Here is a 21,532-nt window from a genome sequence, read left to right as displayed (position 1 = left end):
GAGACCCATTCTGTACTGAACACGACTTTTTGTCGCATGTTTTCCTGGACTCAGAGGCTCTTCGACTTCCAGCTGCGCGGTACAGTAAACCTGAGGACTCTGCCGAAACGTCACTCCCTACAAGGTGCGAACAGATTTTTGAAACTGCTTCAAGCGGAACCAAAGTAGTTACACGCAACCTTTTCTGGTGAATGCCTGCCCATGAGGCTGCCCCAACGAATGGCCGATGCAGAGAGTCACACGCAGGATGCAGCCTGATTGGTGGCGGGCGAACCTCCCATTTCGACCACAGTGACAGGGGCAGTGAAGCTTCACCGCCTAGTGAAATCGATTACTAGTAGGAAGCAAGAGATTCTTCTGAATGCAGACAGGGGCAAATGAATAATTAACGGACACCGGCCGGGTGTTGCGTATGCCTGCGTGACTGGAGAACCCAGGCTTTTCGACCTCGTCACTCGACCGGAACCTCTCAGCGAAGAGTGTCCCCGAATTGAAATCTTTCCAGTCTACAAAATGATGGCCGACTGGCTTCGCCGAAGCACCTTGCCTGTTTAGTGTACTCGTCAGAACGTCTGCTTAGTTGTTTCTGCTACCATAAAATATTTCCCCGCCCCTGCTTTCCTGGCTCCCTCGGCTGATCAAGGGACACAGAACGTGACGACGAATATGTCAGCTAAACCTCGTCACACCTCTTTGCTTACAGTTGAGCTGCTGAAACATGCGAGCCCCAAACTCTCAGGGCAGCTGCCGGTTGTCTTCTTCTCCTTTAGCTTCGATCGTCTTTTGAGGAAATGTAGCTTTCCCGAGAACTCGGGCGCTTCGTGACAAAGGGAACGGCAAAGCTGTGCGATCTCACGTGTCTGGCTCTCGAGATACCGGGCTCAGTCCATCCACCGTGGAGTCTCCAGATTTATAACTATGGCGGTCTCCCAAAAAAGTGCTACTGAGAATGGAGTCAAAGTGCCTCAAACGCCAGGAAATGTGCTACGGAGACACGAAGCATTTGAAAATGAGTTCATTGCTTTTCTGCTCGTGGAGTTAAGTCTGTCGTGTACAGGGCTGCCACCCAAGGACCTGTATCGCGGTGGTTCTGCTCCGTCGGAAGGCTCTGGCTGAGGTGCAGCAACTCCCAGTGCCGAAAAAACTGGTGTGTGTAAATCGGTGCATTTCCCTCATCCAGGATTATAGCACTCAAGTCTGACGTCGCGTTTTTAAACTGCTGCGCGTTGTCAAAAACTGTCGGTGGCCCCGACAGGAACAAACACCGCTATTTTACCCCGCACACACCACTGCTACTGTTAGGAAATTCAGTGAGAGATCCTCGTCCCTATCGCAATTGCGAAAGTCCACATGGCCCACAGTATGCCGTGGCCGATCTCGGCACCCGTTCTCACACGCCGTAGGGATCGAGGAATGCATCTCCGATTGTCACTATGCACCGCAGCTGGTGCCGCGTCATCTTCTCGTTCCACCAAAACACATGAGAGTAGTTGTACAAATCAAAGCAGACACCCAGCACCATGTGACGACCCGCCTATCCACCAGTTTCAGGTCACCACGACAGACACCGACACAGCTACTTCAGCGCGTAGCCGCAATTATCCCTTGCAGTTCGCGCTCGACTCGTCGGCGGACATCTCTCGACAACCCCAGAGCCTTCCCCCAGATTTCCACAAGACCACACGACTCGTGAATGGCTTCCCCAGAGAATTGGTCTTCAAGTGTCCGTACACCCGAGTCCTTACCTGGCCAGTGCATCGGGTCATATCCGCAGTCAGCTGGGTCCTCATCTTGCCACGGCAGCAGCGTAGATCGGTCGCTCGGCCCTGCCTGAGTCTCCGAAAGCTCTGGCAGCACCAGCAGAATATCAGGAGAGAAGGGTGAGTACCCAGGCAGACAGAGTCGGTAACCGAAACTGAACAACAGAGTCGCCTTGCCGAGAGACGTTTGCAGCAATTCACTTTCTCCGCCGCTCGAGTTTGACGACTTGGCGCGGGTTCTTCGGCACAAAGGCTTTCTCGCAGACAGCAGCTGCTGCACCAGCTGAGCGACGACGGGAGAACAAACCGGGCTCGTCTGCATGCGAATGACGAGGCACAAGAGAGATGAGAAGATTCAGAACGGCAGACGCGGAGAAAAGACACCCACAACAGCGGATGCGGACCAGAAAAGCCTGTTTCAACAGCCAAGTGTTTGCCACCGAGAACAGGAAAAACGCTGGCGGTCAGGACTTCAGGCACAGGTGGAAAACAAGAGACCGCTGAGAGCAGCTGGGCACACACATGCAGACCCCGCTGCGACGCGTACACGAGAGCAGTTCGAAATTACAACGCCTGGCATTCCTTCCCTGTCTGCATTGAAGCATATCTTTGCTGCTCTTCTATTTGACGTTTGGCACCTCCCTTTCTTTCGCTCGTTCTATTTCTCCCCCTCTATGTCTGAGCTCCCGTCAGCCGTGGGAGATGTTGAAATCCACCGCTTTCACCAGCCTAGAGCAGTCCCCGTGCGGTACTGGCGCAGGATATGCCGCGTAACGGGAGGCTTATTCAGTATCCGAGCTACTATAACGTCTCTGATTCCTCGACTTGAGTTACCCCCCACTATGAACGTCTGTCTCCCTGTCCACTGCTCCAGCGTCCTCACCAAGAACCAAGCGTTAATTGCACAGAAGACGTGAGGAAGAACGGGGGCCCTCGCCAAGACACAGAGAGGCGTCTCTCTCCCCTCGCCCTCTCGTCTCTCTTTTCTCTGCTCTCTGCCGCCCTCAAGGTGTTGAGACACTCCCCTCCTCTCTGCCGTGAGTGCCGAGACAAGCTCGCCAGAGTGCCGCCGGGTGCCGAGAGGCGCGTTAGAAGAGACAGAAGGGAGAGGCCGAAGAAAAGCAGATGGACAGGGAAAATGAAGCATCAGAGTCTGGGCGGCAAAACGAAGGAGACGCGGATGGGGCGCGGTCCACGGGCTGCACAACCTGCGAGCACAGGGCAAGATCGAGCAGAAAAGAGAAACTTTCTGAACACCGTGAAGCCCCAATCATTTGCATAGAAGAGACAGTACTTCTTAGCGTTAGGTAAAAGCGGAGTCCATGACCTCGTGACGATCTCTATGTCCTCAATACCTGCTTTGTACGACGGACGCGGTGACGTCTTTGTACCAGCGTATATTCCAGATGCGAAAGTCGAGACAAGTACCCACGCAAAGCGCCCGCGCAGACACACACCAGGTGACAGCAAGAGACTTGCGGCCGTGAAACGCGATAGGAAGCTTTAGCATGAGCAGAAGACTGCGACCTGCTGCACGTTCTGCCACCGCGAGGAGAGAACCCCACATCGGGTGTACGCACAGCAGGGTATGGATTTACACACAGCGACGACATTGATACCGGCACATCAAAACAGGGATGGAACTGCGCAACCTCGCCGCAGAACAGACACGAACATGCGTCTACATCACGGCACAAGAGGTACGACCCTGGAGGAGAGGAAACAGCCGCAAAACAAAGAACGCGTTCCGCCGAAACGTCTTTCTGTTCTGTCCCAGACAAGCTATTTTGCTGAAAATTGAGTGCAGGCTGTTACGAGTTCTTGTAAAGGCTTTAACATATGAACCTTCCAGTTGTTTTTTTCACTTTAATTCTGAGTGGTTTGAACGAATCTTAAATAAATGGAATTCATTAAGTGAATTATTACGGCGAAAAGTATTGTACTTGGATTTTCGAATAATTTTCAAAAAATGGAGGGAGATCCCAGCACGAAACCTGAGATCATCAGACAGCGTAGACGCCGATGCACTGGAGAAACCGTCTCTCTTCTTCGCTTACGCAAAGACAGCACTGTGTTTGTTGATGCATCGACATGCGAGGTGGAGGACTTCCAGCTGCAGAGGCTGAAGAAGGCAGAACTCGGCGCATGAGAAGAGCTCCAGCAGCCACGCGTACATACACCTGGAGCAGCAGGGGTCGGCTCCGCCGGCCGTTCCAGCGTCACTCGCCTCACTCGTTTCACTCAGAAAAGGGCAGCAACGCGAGCAGCAGCAGCGAGAGGGGATCGTCAGTTTGTCGGTGGCGAGATACTGCAGAATCGGCGCGACCACGCGGCTGCTGTGGCTAGGCAGGTTGAGGACCCAAATCTGAAACACACGAAAGAAAACATCGCAAAGCACTGCACTGGAGACCCGAACAGATACAGAGACAACCATATATATATATATATATATACATATATATATATATATTTATATATATTTATATATATTTATATATATGTATATCGACGTTCGCACATGAAGGGGGCGTTTTCTTTCTGCAGTGCATGCACAAACGAGCAAAAGAGGGCAGACACTCTTGCGAGGCAAAGAACTGAGAAGACGAATGCATAGCAAGTTCCTCAGCGAGGGCGCGAGACAGCCCGCCCAATCCGTTCTTCACCCTCCAACGTGTTCACCACTGCTCTAACGAGGGTATCATGCATGTCTTCTTTCTCTCTACATTTTTCTTCTTGTGGTGTTGTGTCTTCCACCTTTCTTCTTTTCCACCTGCATCAGTTGAAGGTAGCCCTTCCTTCGCGGATCCTCGAGCGCCTCTCTGTGTCGAAGTTGCGCGTTTTTTTTCACTCGTTTCTTTACCTCTCGCTGATTCTACTGCTCGCATCTTCTCTATCCTTTGCGTCTTTTACCTCTTCCCCTCTCGCAATATCTTTCTCTCGCATTTTCGTTCCTACTCCGTCTCTTCGCCCTCTGGCGCAGTCGCTCTGGGGCTCTTGTTCTCTCCACACGCAGGCACCCGTTAGCATCGCCTCAAAGAAGGCGCTTTTGGCGGCGAGGAGGGCTCTGTGCGAGGGGAGACGCACTCCGTCTGAGCAGCAGATTTCAACGTCGAGGAAGTTGCGGTGGAGAACGAGGCGGCCGCTGCTGGTGGCCGAAGGAGCTGCGGCATCGGTCCAGAGTCCGAAGAAGTCGTCGGAGAGAGACAGGCTGTCTGCGTGCTCGCGCCTCAGGCGGCAGAAGCAGCAGAGAGAGCGCGCGTTTTGCGTCAGAGAGAGAGGAAAGGCAGAGGGCGCCGACGACGCTCGAAGTGGAGAAGCGGGAATCGGCTGAGTCCCTGCCTCACGCGCAGGCAGCGGGTTGAGGCCCCGAGAGAAGCCCGCGACCGCCGGATGCGCCTCGTAAGTCTCTCGGTGCCTCGGCATGCCAACCGCCTGGCTCGACGCGCTGCTCTCCCCCAGCAATGTAGAGAGTGGCGCGATCCCCCTGCGACAGCTTCCGGTTGTTCCAGGGTGTCGAGACAGCGCGCTGTCTCCCCAGGAGTCTCTGCCGGCGCCCCCTGGCGACCCGCCCTCGCTCCAGAAGGAGGGGGCTTCACACTGGAGAAGGCCGTCGAGGAGAAAGAGAACGACTGCGTCGCAGTCTTCGTCTTCGTCGCCTTCGGGATCTGCCGCAGCCGCCAAGACGATGTGACTCTGCTGCAGCGCCGACTCGGCGCCCGGCCCTGACAGCAAGCGGCGCGGGACGTCGCCAGCTGTAGCTACACCCGCGGCGGTCATGGGCGGCAGGCGGGCTGAAGCGCGGGCGCCGAGCCTCCGCGACGCAGTTGCGGACACCGCTGTCCCTCGCCGGGGAATAGGTAAGGCCTCTCCGAGAGACCCGCCCAAGACTGGCCGCCTGGTCGTCTGGAGGCGGCGTGCTAGCGCCGCGGTCGGCATCGAGGAGGAAATACCCGCTGCCTCCGAGGAGACACCCTCGTCGCCCTCGCTGCGAGGCGAGGTCCCAGAGGGCGCCGCAGCCCAGGACAAGGTCGAGGAGAGCGACGCAAAGAGCGATCCAGAGGCAAGCGTCGAGGAAGAAGAAGAATCGGCGCGACGGGGTTGAGAGCCTCGGCTGCCCTGCTCCGAGCCTGCGTCGTGCAGCGTCCCGGCGCGGGCCGCAATCGTCGAGGCGCGCGCGAGGCCTCCACCCGGTGAGGACGGAGAAGACCCCACACGACGGCCAACTTGCACAAGTCTGCTGCTCTTTTTCAGTTTATTCCCCGCCTCTGCCATGATCAGCAAATGACCCGTCGATGTCGGCAGCATCTCCCGGACTTCCAGGTGCCGCGCGTCCTGCGAAATGATGTGGAGCAGCGCCGGCGGCGCTCCCGCCGACCTGCTGTACCCCTCGCCAGGTGTAGATACACCCGGGACGAGCGCCGTGTCGGCGGCCCCCGGTCCAAACAGTGCCGCCGCAGCCGACGCCATAAACGCTTCATCACCTTCTTCGCCGCTGTCACTCGCCTCCTCGTCACTTCTCCCGCGTTGCCAGTCTTCTCCACTTCTCCCTCGGCCTTCGAGTGTCAGTGTCTCTTCGCGTCTCCGTCGCGCAAGTTCGCGCCTTCTTCTTCTGTCCGCCCGCTGCTTCGCCCGGAGCGCGAGGAGACAGCGCTGAGCCTCCTGCCAGTACAGCTCCGCGGGGAGTTGAATCAAGTAGGCGCACTCGAGACTGACGGCTGTCTCGCCGCGCCCCTGTTCGCGCACGGAGTGGCCTGGCTGCCAGAGGAGCCAGCAACAGGCGCTGTACCGGTCAAAGGCGTAGATGCATACGCTGTTCTCCAGGCTTCCTCCAAAGTTCAGCGTCGTCTGCTGGGCGAGCTCGTGGAGGTCTCGGTCTACGGAAGACACAGAGGCAGGCGCCACAGAAAGGAAGAGCTCTCGGAGGAGGGGCGTGAGTGGCACATGGCGAAAACGAAAAAACGGAGAGAAACCAACAGGATGCACTTGTTGAAGATGAGGGTGAGAGAGAACTCAGGCTGGAACACTTGGGGAACGAGAACAGCGGTGCTGCGGAAAGAGACGAAGATCACGCTCACGTATACGAACGCGCAAATCACATGAAACAGATAACTCAGGTGCGAAGAAGACAGACACAAGACATGTCGAATCCAGTCCCCAAGTCGGTCTTGAGCTGGGAATCTCCGGATGGAAAAAAAGCAGGAAATGGCGTCGAGAGTCGGCGACCAGGAGGAACTGCAAGAACGCAGTTTGCATGCTCATATTCGAGTGTATAGACACCAGATACCGAACTGTTTTCTCTCTTCTCCGTTGCCACCACATGCACCAAGGTGAGCTCTCTTTCTCTTTCGTGTGCGTGAAGCAGTGACCTGCACATGACGTGATGAAGAGAACTCGCGACAGGCCGACCACAGAGGTGACGCGAAGTCTGCGGGTGAAAGAGAATCTCAGCCACGAGAGAAATCCACCGGATCGAGGCAAAGACGCGCTCCACGGAGTTCCCAAAGAGCAATGGAGAAAGGGGAATCTAGAACGCTCACTGTTCATCACTTCCATCATGGGCACGAGACTCCACGGTTCGTCTTCGTCGACAGGGTAAAACCACCAGTCACTTCTTGTCCCCTCTTCTTCTCGCTCCTCTTCGTCTCTTCGTTCCTCTTCTTCTCGTTCCTCTTCTTCTCGGTCCTCTTCTTCTCGGTCTTCCTCCTCTCCTCGCTCCTCTTCTTCGTCTCGCTCCTCTTCTTCTTCTCGCTCCTCTTCTTCTTCTCGTTCCTCTTCTGCTTCCCGTGTCTCCTTTTCCTCTCGCCGTTCCTCGTCGCCTTCGTCTTGCGCTGCGAACGCCCCCGCGACTGATGATGCGCCGGCACTCGCGCCCCGCCAGTCTCGTCTGGTGTCTGTACACCCGGGAGACGTGAAGGACGAGAAGAAGGAAGGCAGCCCTTGAGGTGCGTCTCCAGTCCTCGTTTCCCCCTTCGAGAGACTGCCTTGTTCAGTTTCCCTTTCGATTTCTCGACAGTTCTCTTCTCCCCCACGCGCAGACAAACGCGGAGATGGAGACCCCTCACCCAGCTCAGCTGAGAAAGTGTCTTCCCTCGCTTCCTCAGTCTGCCGCCGTGCAGGGCGTTTTGCTTCCTCCCCCGGAGGCTCTCCATCTCCAAATGGAAGCCCTGCTGCACGATTCCCTGCAGGTCTCCTCTGCACTCGCAATTCTTCCCCTGCTCCCTCCATCTCCTCTTCTTCCTGTTGCTCTCCCTCCTTACTCTCTCCTCTCTCTCTCTGTCTCTGTCCTCGCCTCCTCTCGAGATCCTCTCTGACACTCCCGCTTGCCCCCTGTGGCGGCGCTGTAGCTCCTCCTTCTTCCCCTTCCTTTTCTTCGCTCTCTTCTCCTCCGTCCTCCCTCGCTGCTTCTCCTCCGTCCTCTCTTCCTTCTTCCCTTTTTGATCTGATTTCTACGCGCGCTCGGCTTCTGGCGTCTGGACTGTCTTCCACCTCTGCGTGTTCTCTCTCGCGACGCGATCTGCGCCTTGCCTCAGGTTTTCTGATCGTCACGGCGGCCTGCCCGACGGCGCATGTGATGCCGCCGACAGGGTGCGCGGCGACCGACGGCAGGAAGACGCGCGCGGGGTCCACAGTCGTAGGCAGAAAAACCGGGTGAATCACCGGCGTCACTGCGCCCGTGTCGAGACAGAGCAACACACCTGCGAACGTGACAGAAGAACGCGAAGGCGCACTCTCCGTGACGAGCGAAAGCAGAGAAAGGCGAGAGAAGCAAAAGGAGACGGAGATCAGTCAATGGCGAGCAGCTCAACACCGGCACTGCGCGCCTCGAAAAAGGCAGAACGAAGCACGCGCGTCGACTGTGATTGTGTTGATGTCCGGGCAGCGCTCAGAACCGTTGCACCGTCAGCTACCGGCCATAGACACCTCTGTAGATCTAGGGGGCAATGTGGATGTACCAAGGACCTTAGAGGGTTTCACGCAGAAAGACACAAGCGAGAACACAGACTACCGCATCCTTGCTTCCGGGGACTCCTGCGACTTCTACAGAGGTTCACACGTAGGCGCCGACCCACAGATGTACATCGTTGCTTGCGTCTGTGTGTACATCGTTCGAACTGGACATCAACACGCAACGAAAGACGATATCTTCACCTTCGGGTTTGCGTTCGGAAGGCGGTCCTTCATCTGCGGATCTGCTGGCCGGGCGCACCGAGTCGACAAACGGAAGAGTCGAGCGAGAAGCGTCATCCGTCCCCTGGACGGTGAAGAAGCACCAGCCTCTTCCATCAATGCAGCATGTGGCGACTTCAAGGGCGCTTGTGGGGTCTGCACCATCGAGGCGCGTATGGAAACTCAGGTTTGAAAAGAAGTCCTCTTCTTCAGCAGTCTCTTCGCGGGCCTTCTCGCGTCGCGCCGCGGCGTGTCTCGAGTCTCGACTCTTCGGAGACAGAGGGCGAGAAGACGCCGAAGCAACTCCGCATTTAGAGCCACAGGCTTCCCTCCTCGCTCGCCCGTCTGACGGACGCGCCGCGCGACTCGAAAAGCCTCTTCGCGCTTCTTCCTGAGGTGTCCGTACTCCGCGGGGCTCGAAGCCCCAGTCCTCGTCGGAGGCGCTGACGCCTTTCTTCGCTCTTGGCTGCCGGCCGCCAGTGTCTACGCCAGCGCAAGCGTCTCGGTCTCGACTTGCTCGCTCTCGCCGTTCTCTGTCTTGAGCTCTTGACAGGTTCCTCCGCGAAGGCCCTCTTCGCTCCTCAGACGCCCCAGCGTCGCGCGGCGGACAGAGCAGAAGAGGTCGAGAGCAGTGTTCTCGGAGCAGAGCCGTGGCAGCCTGCACGAGGTTTGCGACCGGTGTCATTACACCCGAGAGTGAGATCCGGAAGAGCGTATGGTGGAGAAGGAGGTAGAGCATTCCGTCGCAGGAGTTCGCCATCAAGCAGCAAGACCGTCGCAGCTCTCGCATGCGCGGCACATCGAACTACAAAACACGCAGACACGAAACAACGACACACCGCCGCGACCGAGTGTACGTACGCCTGAAAGGAGGAGCTGTTTTGTCGCGTCCGGTTCTCCGGGCGTTTCCGCTGCAACAGAGAAGCTCAAAGTGGGCTGCGCCGCTCTGCTCCCCTTGCGATCCTGGACTGCGAAAGCGCGACTTGCCTGTTTGTTTCCTGTGAACAGCTTCGAGTACTCCTTCCTGTGGTTGCAGAAGAGATAGGGAATGACGTCCACGAGGAGCTGCTTTCTCCACTCTTTCTGGAGTTCTCCCGAGGCCCTCATCTCGTCTGCGAGCTCGCCAGGCAGAGTGCCGCCTCGGAGATGCCTTCGCTCATCCGACGCTCGTCGCAAATGCCTCTCAGTCTCTCCTCGCAGAGCGCTGCCGCTCTGGCGCTGAGAGAAGGGGCAGTCTGAGCTGTACGTACAGCAGGAGGACACGCAGGCGCCCTCCGCACCCGCCGAGGCTGGAGAGGGAGACTCTGAGGACGGATTGATGAGTCGGTAGATCTTGAAGTCGTGCTCCACCACGTAGACGGAGCTGTCGTGTGCGCTCGCTGCCGCAAAGTGACAGCCGTAACTCATCCGATATCGACCTGTGTAGATCTCCTGCACCGCGCCTGAGCCTGAGCCACCAGGCCTCGCTCGCGGGCGCAGCCGCGCATGCAGCGGATGCGAGAAATCCATGGTCTGCCAGGTTCTTGGAACGTCCAGAAATGACTCTGCTCCTTTCCCCGCGAGAAGAAAGGGAGACCGAGGACAAGTACGCAGGGAAAGGCGAGGTGAGACAAAGAGACGAAACCTCCCTTGAAATAGAGAAAGGGAGAGAGGAACTGCGATGACACAGCTGAATGCCGGAAAGAGAAGAGCAGAGGAAGAGGCGAAGGGGGCAGAGGAGGAGAGAGAGTCACAAGATAACGAGATCGGGCGCGAGCCGGAGGCCACAGCAGGCGAGGGTCTTCGCCCGGAAGGCGCCTATCTGCGCCTTACATTGCTGCGAAACAGTCCAGGGAAATGTTAGAGAAAACCTGTCGGAAAAAAGCACTCGAAAAAGGCTGGGTTGCGTGCTCGAGTGTTGTCGCGGCTGGCTTCGCGACCTGCACTGCCGCGCTGCAGTCTACGAATGCGAAGAGAGAAGCGTGTTTCTCCCCGCGTACGAAAGAACAATATCTCTGCTGGGCTCCATCACTCTGCCTCGAAGAGACAGTTGAGGCGAAGGCGAAGAAATGGGGTCAGCGAAGGGAAAGCGCGTCGAGACAAGTAACCGACAGGGCAACGCGGCGAGAAGAAGGGCGCAGTCTGCCAAGCGTGCGGTGTACCCGCGTGCAGTGGCGATCGAGGGAAAAGCAGAAACGAAAACAAATACTCCTCACCAGGAGAACTGCGAAGAAAAGACATCGGCGGTACTGTTCTTGAGGACAAAGGCGCCGCCGGGTGTCGATTTACACGCAGAACCCCGAGTAACACACATCGCCAAGAAAACGCATGCACAGCTCGCAGACGCCGAGCCAGCTGGAGGGGGGCGAGGAAGGAAAGGTCTTTTCTCATTGTGAGGTTCGTTTGAGCTGTTCTTGCGTTTGTCATTGTCTAAACTGATGCAAGCACATTCTTCGCCTGCCAAGACGAGCGCTCAAACGTACACATCTCTGCGATTTCACATTCATCTGCGGTGGACAAATACCGCTTGTCGGAGTCGATCAGGCGTTTGAGAGCTGATGAATCGTGGGAGACGTCAGAGACAAGACAAGAACTGCTGCAGAGATAAAAAGTGAAAACTTTGCAGAAGCAAGGGGAAGTGAAGGGAAGACCGTCTGGGAGCAGACCAGGGAGGTGACAGGTTGTTGGGGGACAGCAAGGCGCAAATGAGAGGAAAGATAAAAGACAAGACAAACGTGCATTGGTAAAACACCTGAAAAAGAGTGGACAGACGTATTAGAGCCTCTAATCAATAAAAGAAAGGAGAAAAACGCTCACGAGGGGTCGTGCGGGGCATATGGCTGGGGTGTATGTACACCTGACTGTTGCGCGTGAAGTTGGCGTCAAGTGTTGGCTGCGATTCAGGCGCCTCTGGGAAGTCGCATATGATTCTTGCCACTGAGTCTTCTTAATTCAACATATTTTCTGCGAGAGGACGTGCTGGAGCTCCCAAAGAGTCACGTCTCCACCTGCTATAAACCGTGGAGAACGGCAGCGGGAATGCAGTTCCTTCCAGGAGGTGCTCCACACGCCACGTACAGCCCTTACCCCGACTCGTTGTAATACCGTCCTACTAGTGCCTCCGAAAGCAAAAAGTTGTCGCCGTCTCCCCGAGTATTTCCGCGTGCCCTCTCCCTCCATGCAGCAGCAGTGAACGGTTATTCGGTTGACAGTTCCAGATTTCTCTTTTCTGGCCATTCGTTTGCGTGTCAGCAAGTACCATGCTTCTGATCGGACCGATGCACTTTAGTTTTCTCAACAACACAGCAGTCCAGTTCTTCTTGAGACAGTTTGTCTCTTTCCGTGTCCCCGCTGATAGACTGCCATCGACATACGAAGCGCCCAAGTCGTCCATACCCAGAGTGCACCGAGAACCGCCATGAAAATAGCGCGGAAAACGGTTTGCGTTCGAGGTGCAATATTTGGGATACCCTTGTCATTCACATTCACAGCGCAAAAGATTACTGGTCCTACGCGAGTACGGCCAGTACCATCGCCCTAGGAATTATGATCTCTGAGACAGACCTGTTTATACCCCCTAGCTGCCTTTGGACAGAGGAGTTCGCGAAAGTGAGCTTCGCAGCCCGCCTCCGGCAGTTCACTCGAGACTAAATCTCCACAGTATCGACTCCGACTAGTCTTTGTGACGAGGTTTCGTGCGTTGTAGATAGGCGCAGCACCCGAGCGTGCGTTCAGTGCCCATTCCATCGGAAGCGACCACAGATGAGAAGCGTAGTGCCAGTCACTAAGCAGCCAGGTTTTCTTATCAAGACAAAATCTGTTTAAGAATTCGGTGTCTCAGTTCTAAAGCCTCGAGACACGCCATCTCAGTCCACCGTTACTTTCCCCGACGCAGCTGCCGAACGCTTCCCCTGGGTCGCCTCTAAGTGCACATCAGAATGACCAGGAACTCTCCTATTGGAAGGAACTTTTTAACGGAAAGGCCATTATAACAATTCGACTGTAGTTTCTTCCTGGAAAGACCAGAAGACGGAGTGCATAGCGAGAACGCGTGTCTGCGAGACCTTTCGTCGCGATCCTTGTTTTCAGGCGGCGGCCACAGTGCGTTTTTGCAAGATTCTGAAAGGCTCGCTCGAGTTTCAAGGGAACGCTGTTTCCCTTATACGCTTAATTGTAACGGAGAAACTGCGGTGGCCCAGAGAAAGGCCAGCTGAGGGCGCAAGATCCGCTGGGGGTACCTTTGCTCCGTTTTCCGCGTAGAGTTTAGGGTGCCCTGGCTGCAGTAGGCACACCCAGGGGGGAAGGGGGGGCCAGGTGAGCCCGCTGCGTGGTTCGGGAACTCGGTGCTTCTCCAGAGTGTGCAGAGGCGTGAGAGCAGGGATTTCTTCTTCCTTTATAAATACTCTTTTAGCGGTTTCTCGCGCTCGGCGCCGCGACGGTCGCCTCCGCTTTCCGCAGTCTATGATCGTGTGTATGCATGGCGCAAGTGCACTACTAGTTGTGTTTGCCTCTGATCCCGCATCCCCCGCCCGCTTCCATATAAGCTCTGCCAGATTGCCCCCGTCCGCGGATTCTTTCCTTGAGCACGGCTATCAACAGGCGCTCAGCGATTTCGCCCGTTTATTCTCCTTTTTCGGGGATTGTTTTGCTTCTGTTTGTCTGCGACTCGCGAACGCGTCTTTCGTGCGTCCTGCGTTGATCTAGTTCCGCTACAGTCGTTTCGGCGTCCCACCCCCTCGTCCGGCCGGGAAAAAGCACCGCAGTGCGCCCCACCCTTCGTCTCGCGGTCCTTTCGTTTCCACCCGCAGAACACGTCTTTTTCTGTTGAATTTTTCTTGGCCGCTTCCTCTGCACTGTGCTCACGGGTCCGCAACCCAATCCGGGCGGCGTGCTGCGCCACCTCGCTTCTCGTCGTCCTGCTCTTTCCTCCCGCCGGTTCTGCCTCCGCGTGACTCGCAACTGCGGTTCCAAGCTTTTCGTTTGAGAGACACTCGAGAAAGTTGCTGGTGCCTCTTCCGTTCCCATCGTCGAACTCTTTGGCCGTGCAAGCTCTCCTTCCCCCACACCTTTCCTGCAAAATGTATTTTGGCAGCTTCCCCTTCGGGGACGACATGCGTGGACCTGGTCCGCGACGGGGCGGCAGCAAAGAGAAAAACAACACGAAATTTTACGAGATCCTGGAAGTTGACCGCACTGCGTCGGTTGCCGGTACGTCGCGAGCCGAATCTGCCATCTTTTGGGTGTTTCGTTCCGTCTGCGCGTGTTGTGTCGCTGAGTTGGACCACTTGATAATGGCCAGCACTCAAAAGACGCGCAGAAAACTCCGCAAAAAACCTTCGGTAGGGCCACCGCCGTTGTGATCGCACTGTTTGTAACGTGAGTCTCGGCACCGTGTGCGGTTTATGTAATCCAGAATGGCTGGCTCGGGCCAGCGGAAAGGCAGACTGTGCCTGCTTCGCTTCTTCCGGGCGTCGCGGGTCACAGATTTTTCTGCTTGGCATGCTTCTGGCCCGAACCACGTCCCCCCTCACCCCCGAGCCGTCCAGAACGAATGCAACAAACCGGTGAAATGTGTTTCGGGCGAGTCTCTCAGTAATTTGGCTGCACGCACCCGAAATCAAAAGCTTCTTGCTTCCCGTGGGGCGTCCTTTCTCTCAGTCTGCAGTTGCAGAGGTTCGAGTGCTCTTGCCGCGGAGCATCTGCCCTTTCTCCTTTGTGACATGAGCAGTCGAAAGAAGCGTCTTGTCCGTGGGTAACCGTACGTTCTCCTGATCTCAGACCATCTCGGTCTGGCGGGCTTGGGGAAGGCAGAATGGTGCTTCCCGCGACCGTGGGTTCGGAACTGTGCAGTGTGGTTTCTCTGTCGGCTGGTGCGCAAGATCGAATCGTGTTCGGGGGGACGCGAGACTCTGTCCACCCCTCCGAACTGTCCGTACACCGGACACCGAAGATGACCTTTCTAGGACGAATCGACGAACTTGCCGGTGGTTACCTTACAGCGGGGCCGAGGCCGGGGGAACTCACCTTGTGCCTGTGTGTGGTGTCTCGGCTGTCTTCAGATATCAAGAAGAGTTACAGAAAGCTGGCCATCAAGCACCACCCCGACAAGGGCGGCGACCCTGAGAAATTCAAAGAAATCTCTCGGGCGTAAGTTGACAGAACATGTTCTTCCTTCTCACTGGTCTGTCCTGGTGGCGTCTTCGTCAAGAGAAAGCATCTTTCCAGGTGCTCGTTAGAGGGACTTGTTTCTCATCGACGCCTCCTCAAATGAAAGACGCTCTGTGGTTTCGAGAGCCTCGTCGCGCGGAGTCCTCGTGTGACACTTTCATCGATGCCCCACAATTTTTGGCTGTCTCTGGTCTGTTTCACCTTGCGGCCTGACCGCCGCGTCGAGGGTCGCACGCCTGTCGCTCGTTCTTTTGTTTTTTCGTATTTTCCGGGCCTCTTCCTGTGCATTCTGTGGCTTCGTCGGCTCTCTTCGGTGTGTGACGGAGAAACACGCCGCATCTCTCTGCGTCGTCTTCCCGCGTCTACCAGATACGAGGTTCTCTCGGATCCCGAGAAACGGCGGATCTACGATGACCATGGCGAGGAAGGTTTGGAGAACGGAGGCGCGGGCGCCGACCCCACAGACATCTTCGACTTGTTCTTCGGAGGCGGCCGCCGCGCGTCTCGGCAGCCGTCCAAGAAGAAGGGAGAAGACATCGTCTCTGCGATGAAGGTTACCTTGGAGCAGATGTACTCTGGAGCTACCAAGAGAATGGCCATCAACAAGGACGTTCTCTGCAAACAGTGCAACGGCGTCGGAGGTCCTGCAGATGCTCTCACCACCTGCCACGACTGCGACGGCCATGGAGTCAAAGTTGTGGTACGTTTCACAGAAGGGCAGAGCGCACGGTCGCGGTTTGCGCCTGAGCAGCAAGGACGGGGAAGGCTCGCTGCGAGGGGGTTGCCTCTGAAAGAGCGTGTTCAGCAAGCCGCGGCAGACGCGAGGGTGGAGGCGCGACGCCAAGCGACAGCAAGTTGTGCAGAAGCCGACGAGTCAAGCACCACCCGTTCTGTGTGGCTGTTGTGCGTTGCGCGTGTGCAGACGCGTCAGATCGGCCCGATGATTCAGCAGACGCAGAGCGTTTGCCCCGCTTGCAAGGGCGCTGGCAAGTCGATGGACCCGAGCAAGCGGTGCAAGTCCTGCACAGGTGCGTTTCTTTGAGACTTCCACCTTGAATAGAGTGCAGCGTTCAGAGCTGGCAGCTGGCATGGCCTGTTTTGCAGCTCCGCGGACCGGTGTTGCTGCTCCCCTCTTCCTCGGGGCCGTCTGGCGGTGAACGCGCGGGAGATCCGTCTCTTTCCGTCGTGTGTGTACACCTCCTGTTTACGGTCGCCGCGCCGGTCGCACTCGCGCCTCTGCGGTTTGGAGCATCCGAGATGTTTTCTGTGTCGCGTGTGCTGTGCTCTCCGCAGGAAAGGGGGTCGTGAAGGAGAGGAAGATTCTCGAAATCTACATCGAGAAGGGCGCCAAGAACCACCACAAAGTTATTTTCCGTGGTGACGCGGACGAACGGCCGAACGAGATCCCCGGAGATGTCATCTTCATTTTGGAGCAGCAGGTGAGGAAGGGCGTCGCGAGGAGTCTCAGCTGTGGTGGCAGCCTCACCCTTGCGTGAACGAAATGGAGTGGATGGACGGAAAGCTTGACTTGGCTTGAAACGGTCGACGAGGTGATCGCTGGAGGCGGTGCGCGTGGACAAGCGGCGCTTGTCGGATACCTTGGCCGAGCGACGAGTCGAGCCTTCAAAAGGACCTGAAGAGACCGCGCGTGTGGCAGGGGAGGCGGTAACGGGGGCGAGAGGTGCAAAGAAAGGAGGGGGATTTGTGGCAGACTTCGTGTCTGGAGACGTTTTTGGGGGGGGGGGAAGAGTCCAAGAAAGATGGCAAACAGAGGAGCGACAGAAAGGAGGCCGGACTCGCGTCACAAGAGGACACCACTTGGACGAGGCGGATCGATTTTCACGCGTGTTTTTTTGAGAGCGCAACGCCCGGACTTCGCTGTCGGGAAGAGTGTCGCGTCGGTCGCGAGGGACTTCTCTGTGGGGCATCGTCTTCGCTCTTGTTTCTATGGAAAATGAGGAAAGACGACAAGCACAGCGGCAGTCTACCTTGCTGGAGCTGGTCTCGGTTTAAGTGGTGTTCGCGACCGCGTCACTTGTAGGTTCTTAAAGAGACGTGTGATGTCAAAGTCTGCGTTTTTCTCTTCTGCACCATGCTGTCGTCACATTGTCCCGCAAGCGTTTTCGTTTTCTCCCGCGGTTCGTCACCTTTCTCCGCGCTGTGTTTGGAATCGACGCAGGAGCACGCTGTCTTCAAGCGTCGGGGCAACGACCTGTTTATGACGAAGAAGATTTCTCTCCTCGAGTCGCTCTGCGGCTTCAAATTTGTGTTAACCCATCTCGACGGACGTCAGCTCCTGATTCAGGTAAAAGACCAAATGTGGATTTCCACCGAACTCCGGCAACCAGTCGTTTCGAAGCTCTCTTTCTTTCCTCGCAAAAATGCCGGCTCAACCGGCGACGCTCTTCGTCTTTTTGCGCTCTCGAATCCTCTGCGGTGGCCTGCCGTCGCCTCATGCTTCTGGTGTGGCTTTTCGTGCTGTCTCTCCTCTTCCCGAGTGCTGCGTTCGTGTCGCTTGAAAGCTTTCTCTTCGGCTTCTGTTTCCTGACTACGCTCTCGATCGACGGACTCTCGTCGACAAGAGCGAGTGCGAGAGAGTCTCTTTTCGATCCGCGTTGCTGTCGAGACAAGCGGTTCGGACCGTCTTCGCTACGCGATCGACTCGCGTGTCTTTTCATCTGCAAACGGAAAGCGATTACTGCCCGATGTCGGGATCGGACCGGCCGAGAGAACTCGAGCTCCGCTCGTTAGAGACACTCGACGAAGGTCCACGAGGATGTTGTTTATTCGCTGAGGTGTTGTGTGGCAGAACCTCTAGTTTTTTTGTTTGTCTGTCTGTCTGGGTCTTGTGCGTGTGCTTCTTCGCGTTCCGCCTGTGCGACTTCGTTCAACAAACGCGGAGATTTCGGTGCCTGTGTTTTCAGAGCCCCCCCGGCACCGTCACGAAGCCTGACGCTGTGCAGATCATCAAGGGTGAAGGCATGCCTCAGCAGAAGAATCCGTTCTTGAAGGGTAAGGAGAGAAAGTCGAGAGGACGTGGAAGGCTCGCTAGAAACTCATCCTCTTTATCTGCAGCTTTTTTGTGGAAAGACCTTTGCAGTCGTAGTAGCCTTTTCGTCGCCTAAGCTGCAGAAACGCATGTTCTTCTGCGCGGATGATTTTCAGGCGATTTGTTCATCGTGTTCGAGGTCGAGTTTCCTGAACACGTCAGCGATGCAGACGCGAAGAGTCTCAGTCAGATTCTCCCAAAGCCGACAGAGGCAGTGATGGTAAGTGAACGAAGTGGAAAGGAGCAGTGCTTCGGGGGGAGGAGGGGGAGGCAGGAAAGGGGAAGGAGAAACCAGGAAGCCGCACCCAGCGAGACCCGTCAACTTCGTGGAACAGATCTCTCAGAAACAAAGACATACAGGGAAGGATTAGGAAGACGATGCGCGTGGAAGACGCGGAGACGCGAAATGCGCGGGTGGGACAGTGCAAGACGAGAGGGCATGAGTCCCGTCTCAGATAGAAAAACATGTTTGGAGTTGAGAGACACTAGCACGCTGAAGAGACGGGGAACTTGTAGGGAAGGTCGATCTGGCCAGCGGCGACGCTCAGCGGGGGAACAGCTTCTGCAAGCTTTTCAGCTGGTGGGCCGGCTGCACTGGAACGCGTCCGAGGCAGGCAGCTAGCTACGTGTTGAGAGACAGAGAGTCGTCTTTTTGTAGGCAGGCTGGGTGGAGCGCGTCTCGCGAGTTCGCTGTCTCATCTTCTTCTTCTGCAGGTCAGCGAAGATGATCCGCATGTGGAGGTGCACGTAGCGGAGCCAGTCGACCCAGACGAGTTGCGAAACCGTCAGCAGACGCAGCGAAGCGGCGAGGCTTACGAGGAGGACGATGAGGACGAGCATCCGGGGCAGCAGCGCGTCCAGTGCCGACAACAGTAACGGATTCACATATAGGGAATGCGGGAGACGCAAGAGGCTCTGGGAAGCAGAAAAGTCGCGAAAGAGACATGCGGTGGTAGAGGAGACTTTGCGGGGAGAGAAGCTGAGGGGAGAACGGAGCGAGAAGAAAGACGATCGAGAAGAAATCGTCTAGGGAAGAACAGCTAGAGCGACTTCGGGAGGGAGGGTCCGGGGAGAGAGAGAGAGAGGCTTGGTGGAAGAAGGAGAAGACCGCGTATACACCAATAATTGGTTTGGATTGGGACGAGAGGCCCACGAGAAAGCGTTTTGCGAGAGTGTGGCAGAGGGAGGTGTGCTGAGGCGATCCCCGGCGTTTGCTCGCAGCCGCGGCTTCCTACCTTGTGGCGCAAAAAGCGAGCGGGGGGGGGGACTCTCGCAAAAACAGACGTTGAGAGTGGGAGGAATTCAGGTGAAAACGTTCTCTGTCAAGCGGACTGATCCTCTCTCTGAGTGCACGGGGGTGGGATGCAAGGATGCGAAAGGAGGGAGGAAACTGAGTTTAGAGGGGTGGTGTAAGAGGAACTGGCAGAGGGTGACCTCGGCCTTCGAGGCGACGGGAGAAGACATCCAGCTGGCCTTTGCCGAGTCATGTACAGTGGAGAAACAGACACACCGCGAGCGGCGGAAACGCCGCCTATGGTGTGTTAGAGACAGGCTTTCTGCTTTTCATGCGTTCTGCGCTGTACCTGTTGCCGAAAAGTGTACGGAGAGAAAAAGTGACGAGTCCGGAGTCGTCTGGTGAGAGAAGGCGGTTTGGAGTGGATCTGGCTAGCCCAGCCGTGAAGCTTCCCGAGGGAAATACCGCGGAGCGAACTCTTCTTACAAAGTGAAGTGCGACTTCGTAGCGGGAGAAGAGAACTGCGCGGGAAAGCGAGAGTTCTTGAGGTGTACCGACACCTGGAGGGGGCATGCCGGCTTGGACTGCGTCGGGAGGCGTGCAGCAGGGAGTGGGGGGTCGAAGGGAAGGCGAAGAAAGACAGACGCAGGAAAGCGTTTTTCTTTCGATAAAGAGGCAGAACGTCACGCTCCCCCGGTCCACAGGTTTCCTCTCTTCTGTCTCTGTTTTTTCGGACGGCCCGCCAGTGCTTTTCTCTGAGTCCCCTCGTCCTGTGTGACGTGCTGAGTAGGCTGGGGGATCCGGGCATGTGAGTCAGCAGCATGCTCTCTTTTTGGAGGGGAGTGTGAAGTTGGGTGCGCTGTGTCTGTGGGCCGGAATGGTCCTCGGATTCTTTTCGCGCACCCCGGTCTGTTTAAAAAGTGCAGCTGTTCACTCGTGTTCTTCTGTCCCCCGTCTCTCTTGGTGTGTTTCCTGCCGAAGCCCTGATAAAGGGGCGTCGTTCGTTTGACCTTCTCACGGTTTTCAGCTTCTTTCTGGTACGCCTCCGACCAGCGTCCGTGTAGACCACACGCGCTTTTGTGTTTTTTCTTGCCTTCACGCCTGTGTCTCTCGTAATGCAAGAAGCAAGCACCAACGTACTTGCTCCTTGTTGCTCGCTTTCTTCGCACAGTGTCGGCAGCCGTTTCGCCTCCGCGCGTGCGATGAAGACGACATATTTCTTCCTTAATGGAAAGGAACCATCACACTTGCTTCTTCTGGGCAAGTCCCGGTGTCTTGTTGAAAGTGACTGACGTCACAGACTCGACAATTCACTTGGTCAACTGTGGCAGTTTGATAGTTCTCTGGAGCGCAGTCGAGAACTTGACGACGTGGTTTGTTCAGACAAGATAAAAAAATCACGGAGAGGAGGAACGCTTACTGCTACGCGAAAAGCATTTTCCGCAGGAAAGCAGTCTGTTTTTTTGCCCCGCCATCCGCCTCAGGCGTCGTGGGTCATTAGAACGAGTTCGACTCCGGCGATAAAGTCCCGAACAGCTGTTCTGCACTTGGTTCCACTTTCCCCATACCGCGTGATCAAATTGGTTTTTCTTTCCAAGGATTCCCATGAAGTAAAAACCGCCGAGACACGCGAATAACACATCGTCCCGGATGGAAGCTACGCTGGCCGCCTCTCACTTCCATGGCACACGCTTACGGAAGACATGGCGACCGGAGAAAATGGTAGCTAGAGCCGCCTGCGATCTGGTCTCTGCCGGTTTCGCTGCAGCTCCAAAGTATCCATTCGGTGCACAGCTTTGAAGGTACGGGATTGTAATCAAGATGATTGCTACGGTTTTAACGATACTGCCACAGGACAGCAGTGTGTCGCGATTTTTTGAACGGGAACTCAGAAGCCATGTGGCACCATTTCGGGCGCCGAAATAGTGTCTTGAAACTGGGATATTGGGTCATATTCCGGTGGTGAGAGTTACAACCGTTCTAGTCTTTATGACTGCAATTCTGCAAGTCTACCCAGTCATGTTCTCCAGATGAGAATGTGGACCGCAGTGCCAGTGTCACGGATGGTTGATCGCGTGAGCAGCATACTTCACTAAGTTTACGAACGAACTGGCGAGCTTTCTGGCGAAGAATGCACCTAAACTAAATTCCGAATAGTATTGGAGGCACGTGCTC

The 21,532-nt window shown here is 56.2% G+C and overlaps 2 protein-coding genes across 2 annotated transcripts; one reads left to right on the top strand and one right to left on the bottom strand.

Annotated features, from left to right (window-relative positions):
- Window positions 1–1,169: 1,169 nt before the first annotated feature.
- Window positions 1,170–11,125, bottom strand: TGME49_311250 (hypothetical protein). Its single transcript, XM_018782663.1, has 7 exons — window positions 9,915–11,125; window positions 8,910–9,732; window positions 7,298–8,455; window positions 4,716–6,634; window positions 3,818–4,125; window positions 2,644–2,968; window positions 1,170–2,076 (listed from the first exon to the last, which is right to left on the bottom strand). Exons 1-7 carry the CDS (start codon window positions 10,434–10,436, stop codon window positions 1,582–1,584), a joined length of 5,550 nt encoding a protein of 1,849 aa, XP_018635530.1. The 5' UTR covers window positions 10,437–11,125; the 3' UTR covers window positions 1,170–1,581.
- Window positions 11,126–13,324: 2,199 nt separating this feature from the next.
- Window positions 13,325–21,513, top strand: TGME49_311240 (DnaJ family chaperone, putative). Its single transcript, XM_018782662.1, has 9 exons — window positions 13,325–14,114; window positions 14,966–15,053; window positions 15,444–15,774; window positions 15,997–16,102; window positions 16,368–16,513; window positions 17,254–17,379; window positions 17,999–18,086; window positions 18,240–18,343; window positions 18,838–21,513. The coding sequence occupies exons 1-9, from the start codon at window positions 13,985–13,987 to the stop codon at window positions 18,997–18,999; spliced, it is 1,281 nt and encodes a 426-aa protein (XP_018635531.1). The 5' UTR covers window positions 13,325–13,984; the 3' UTR covers window positions 19,000–21,513.
- Window positions 21,514–21,532: the final 19 nt, after the last annotated feature.

This window comes from Toxoplasma gondii, chromosome XI (assembly GCF_000006565.2).
Source record: "Toxoplasma gondii ME49 chromosome XI, whole genome shotgun sequence".
Classification (NCBI taxonomy): Eukaryota; Apicomplexa; class Conoidasida; order Eucoccidiorida; family Sarcocystidae; genus Toxoplasma; species Toxoplasma gondii.
The sequence above is the reverse complement of the archived record's forward strand: the minus strand, read 5'-3'. Positions and strand labels throughout refer to the sequence as shown.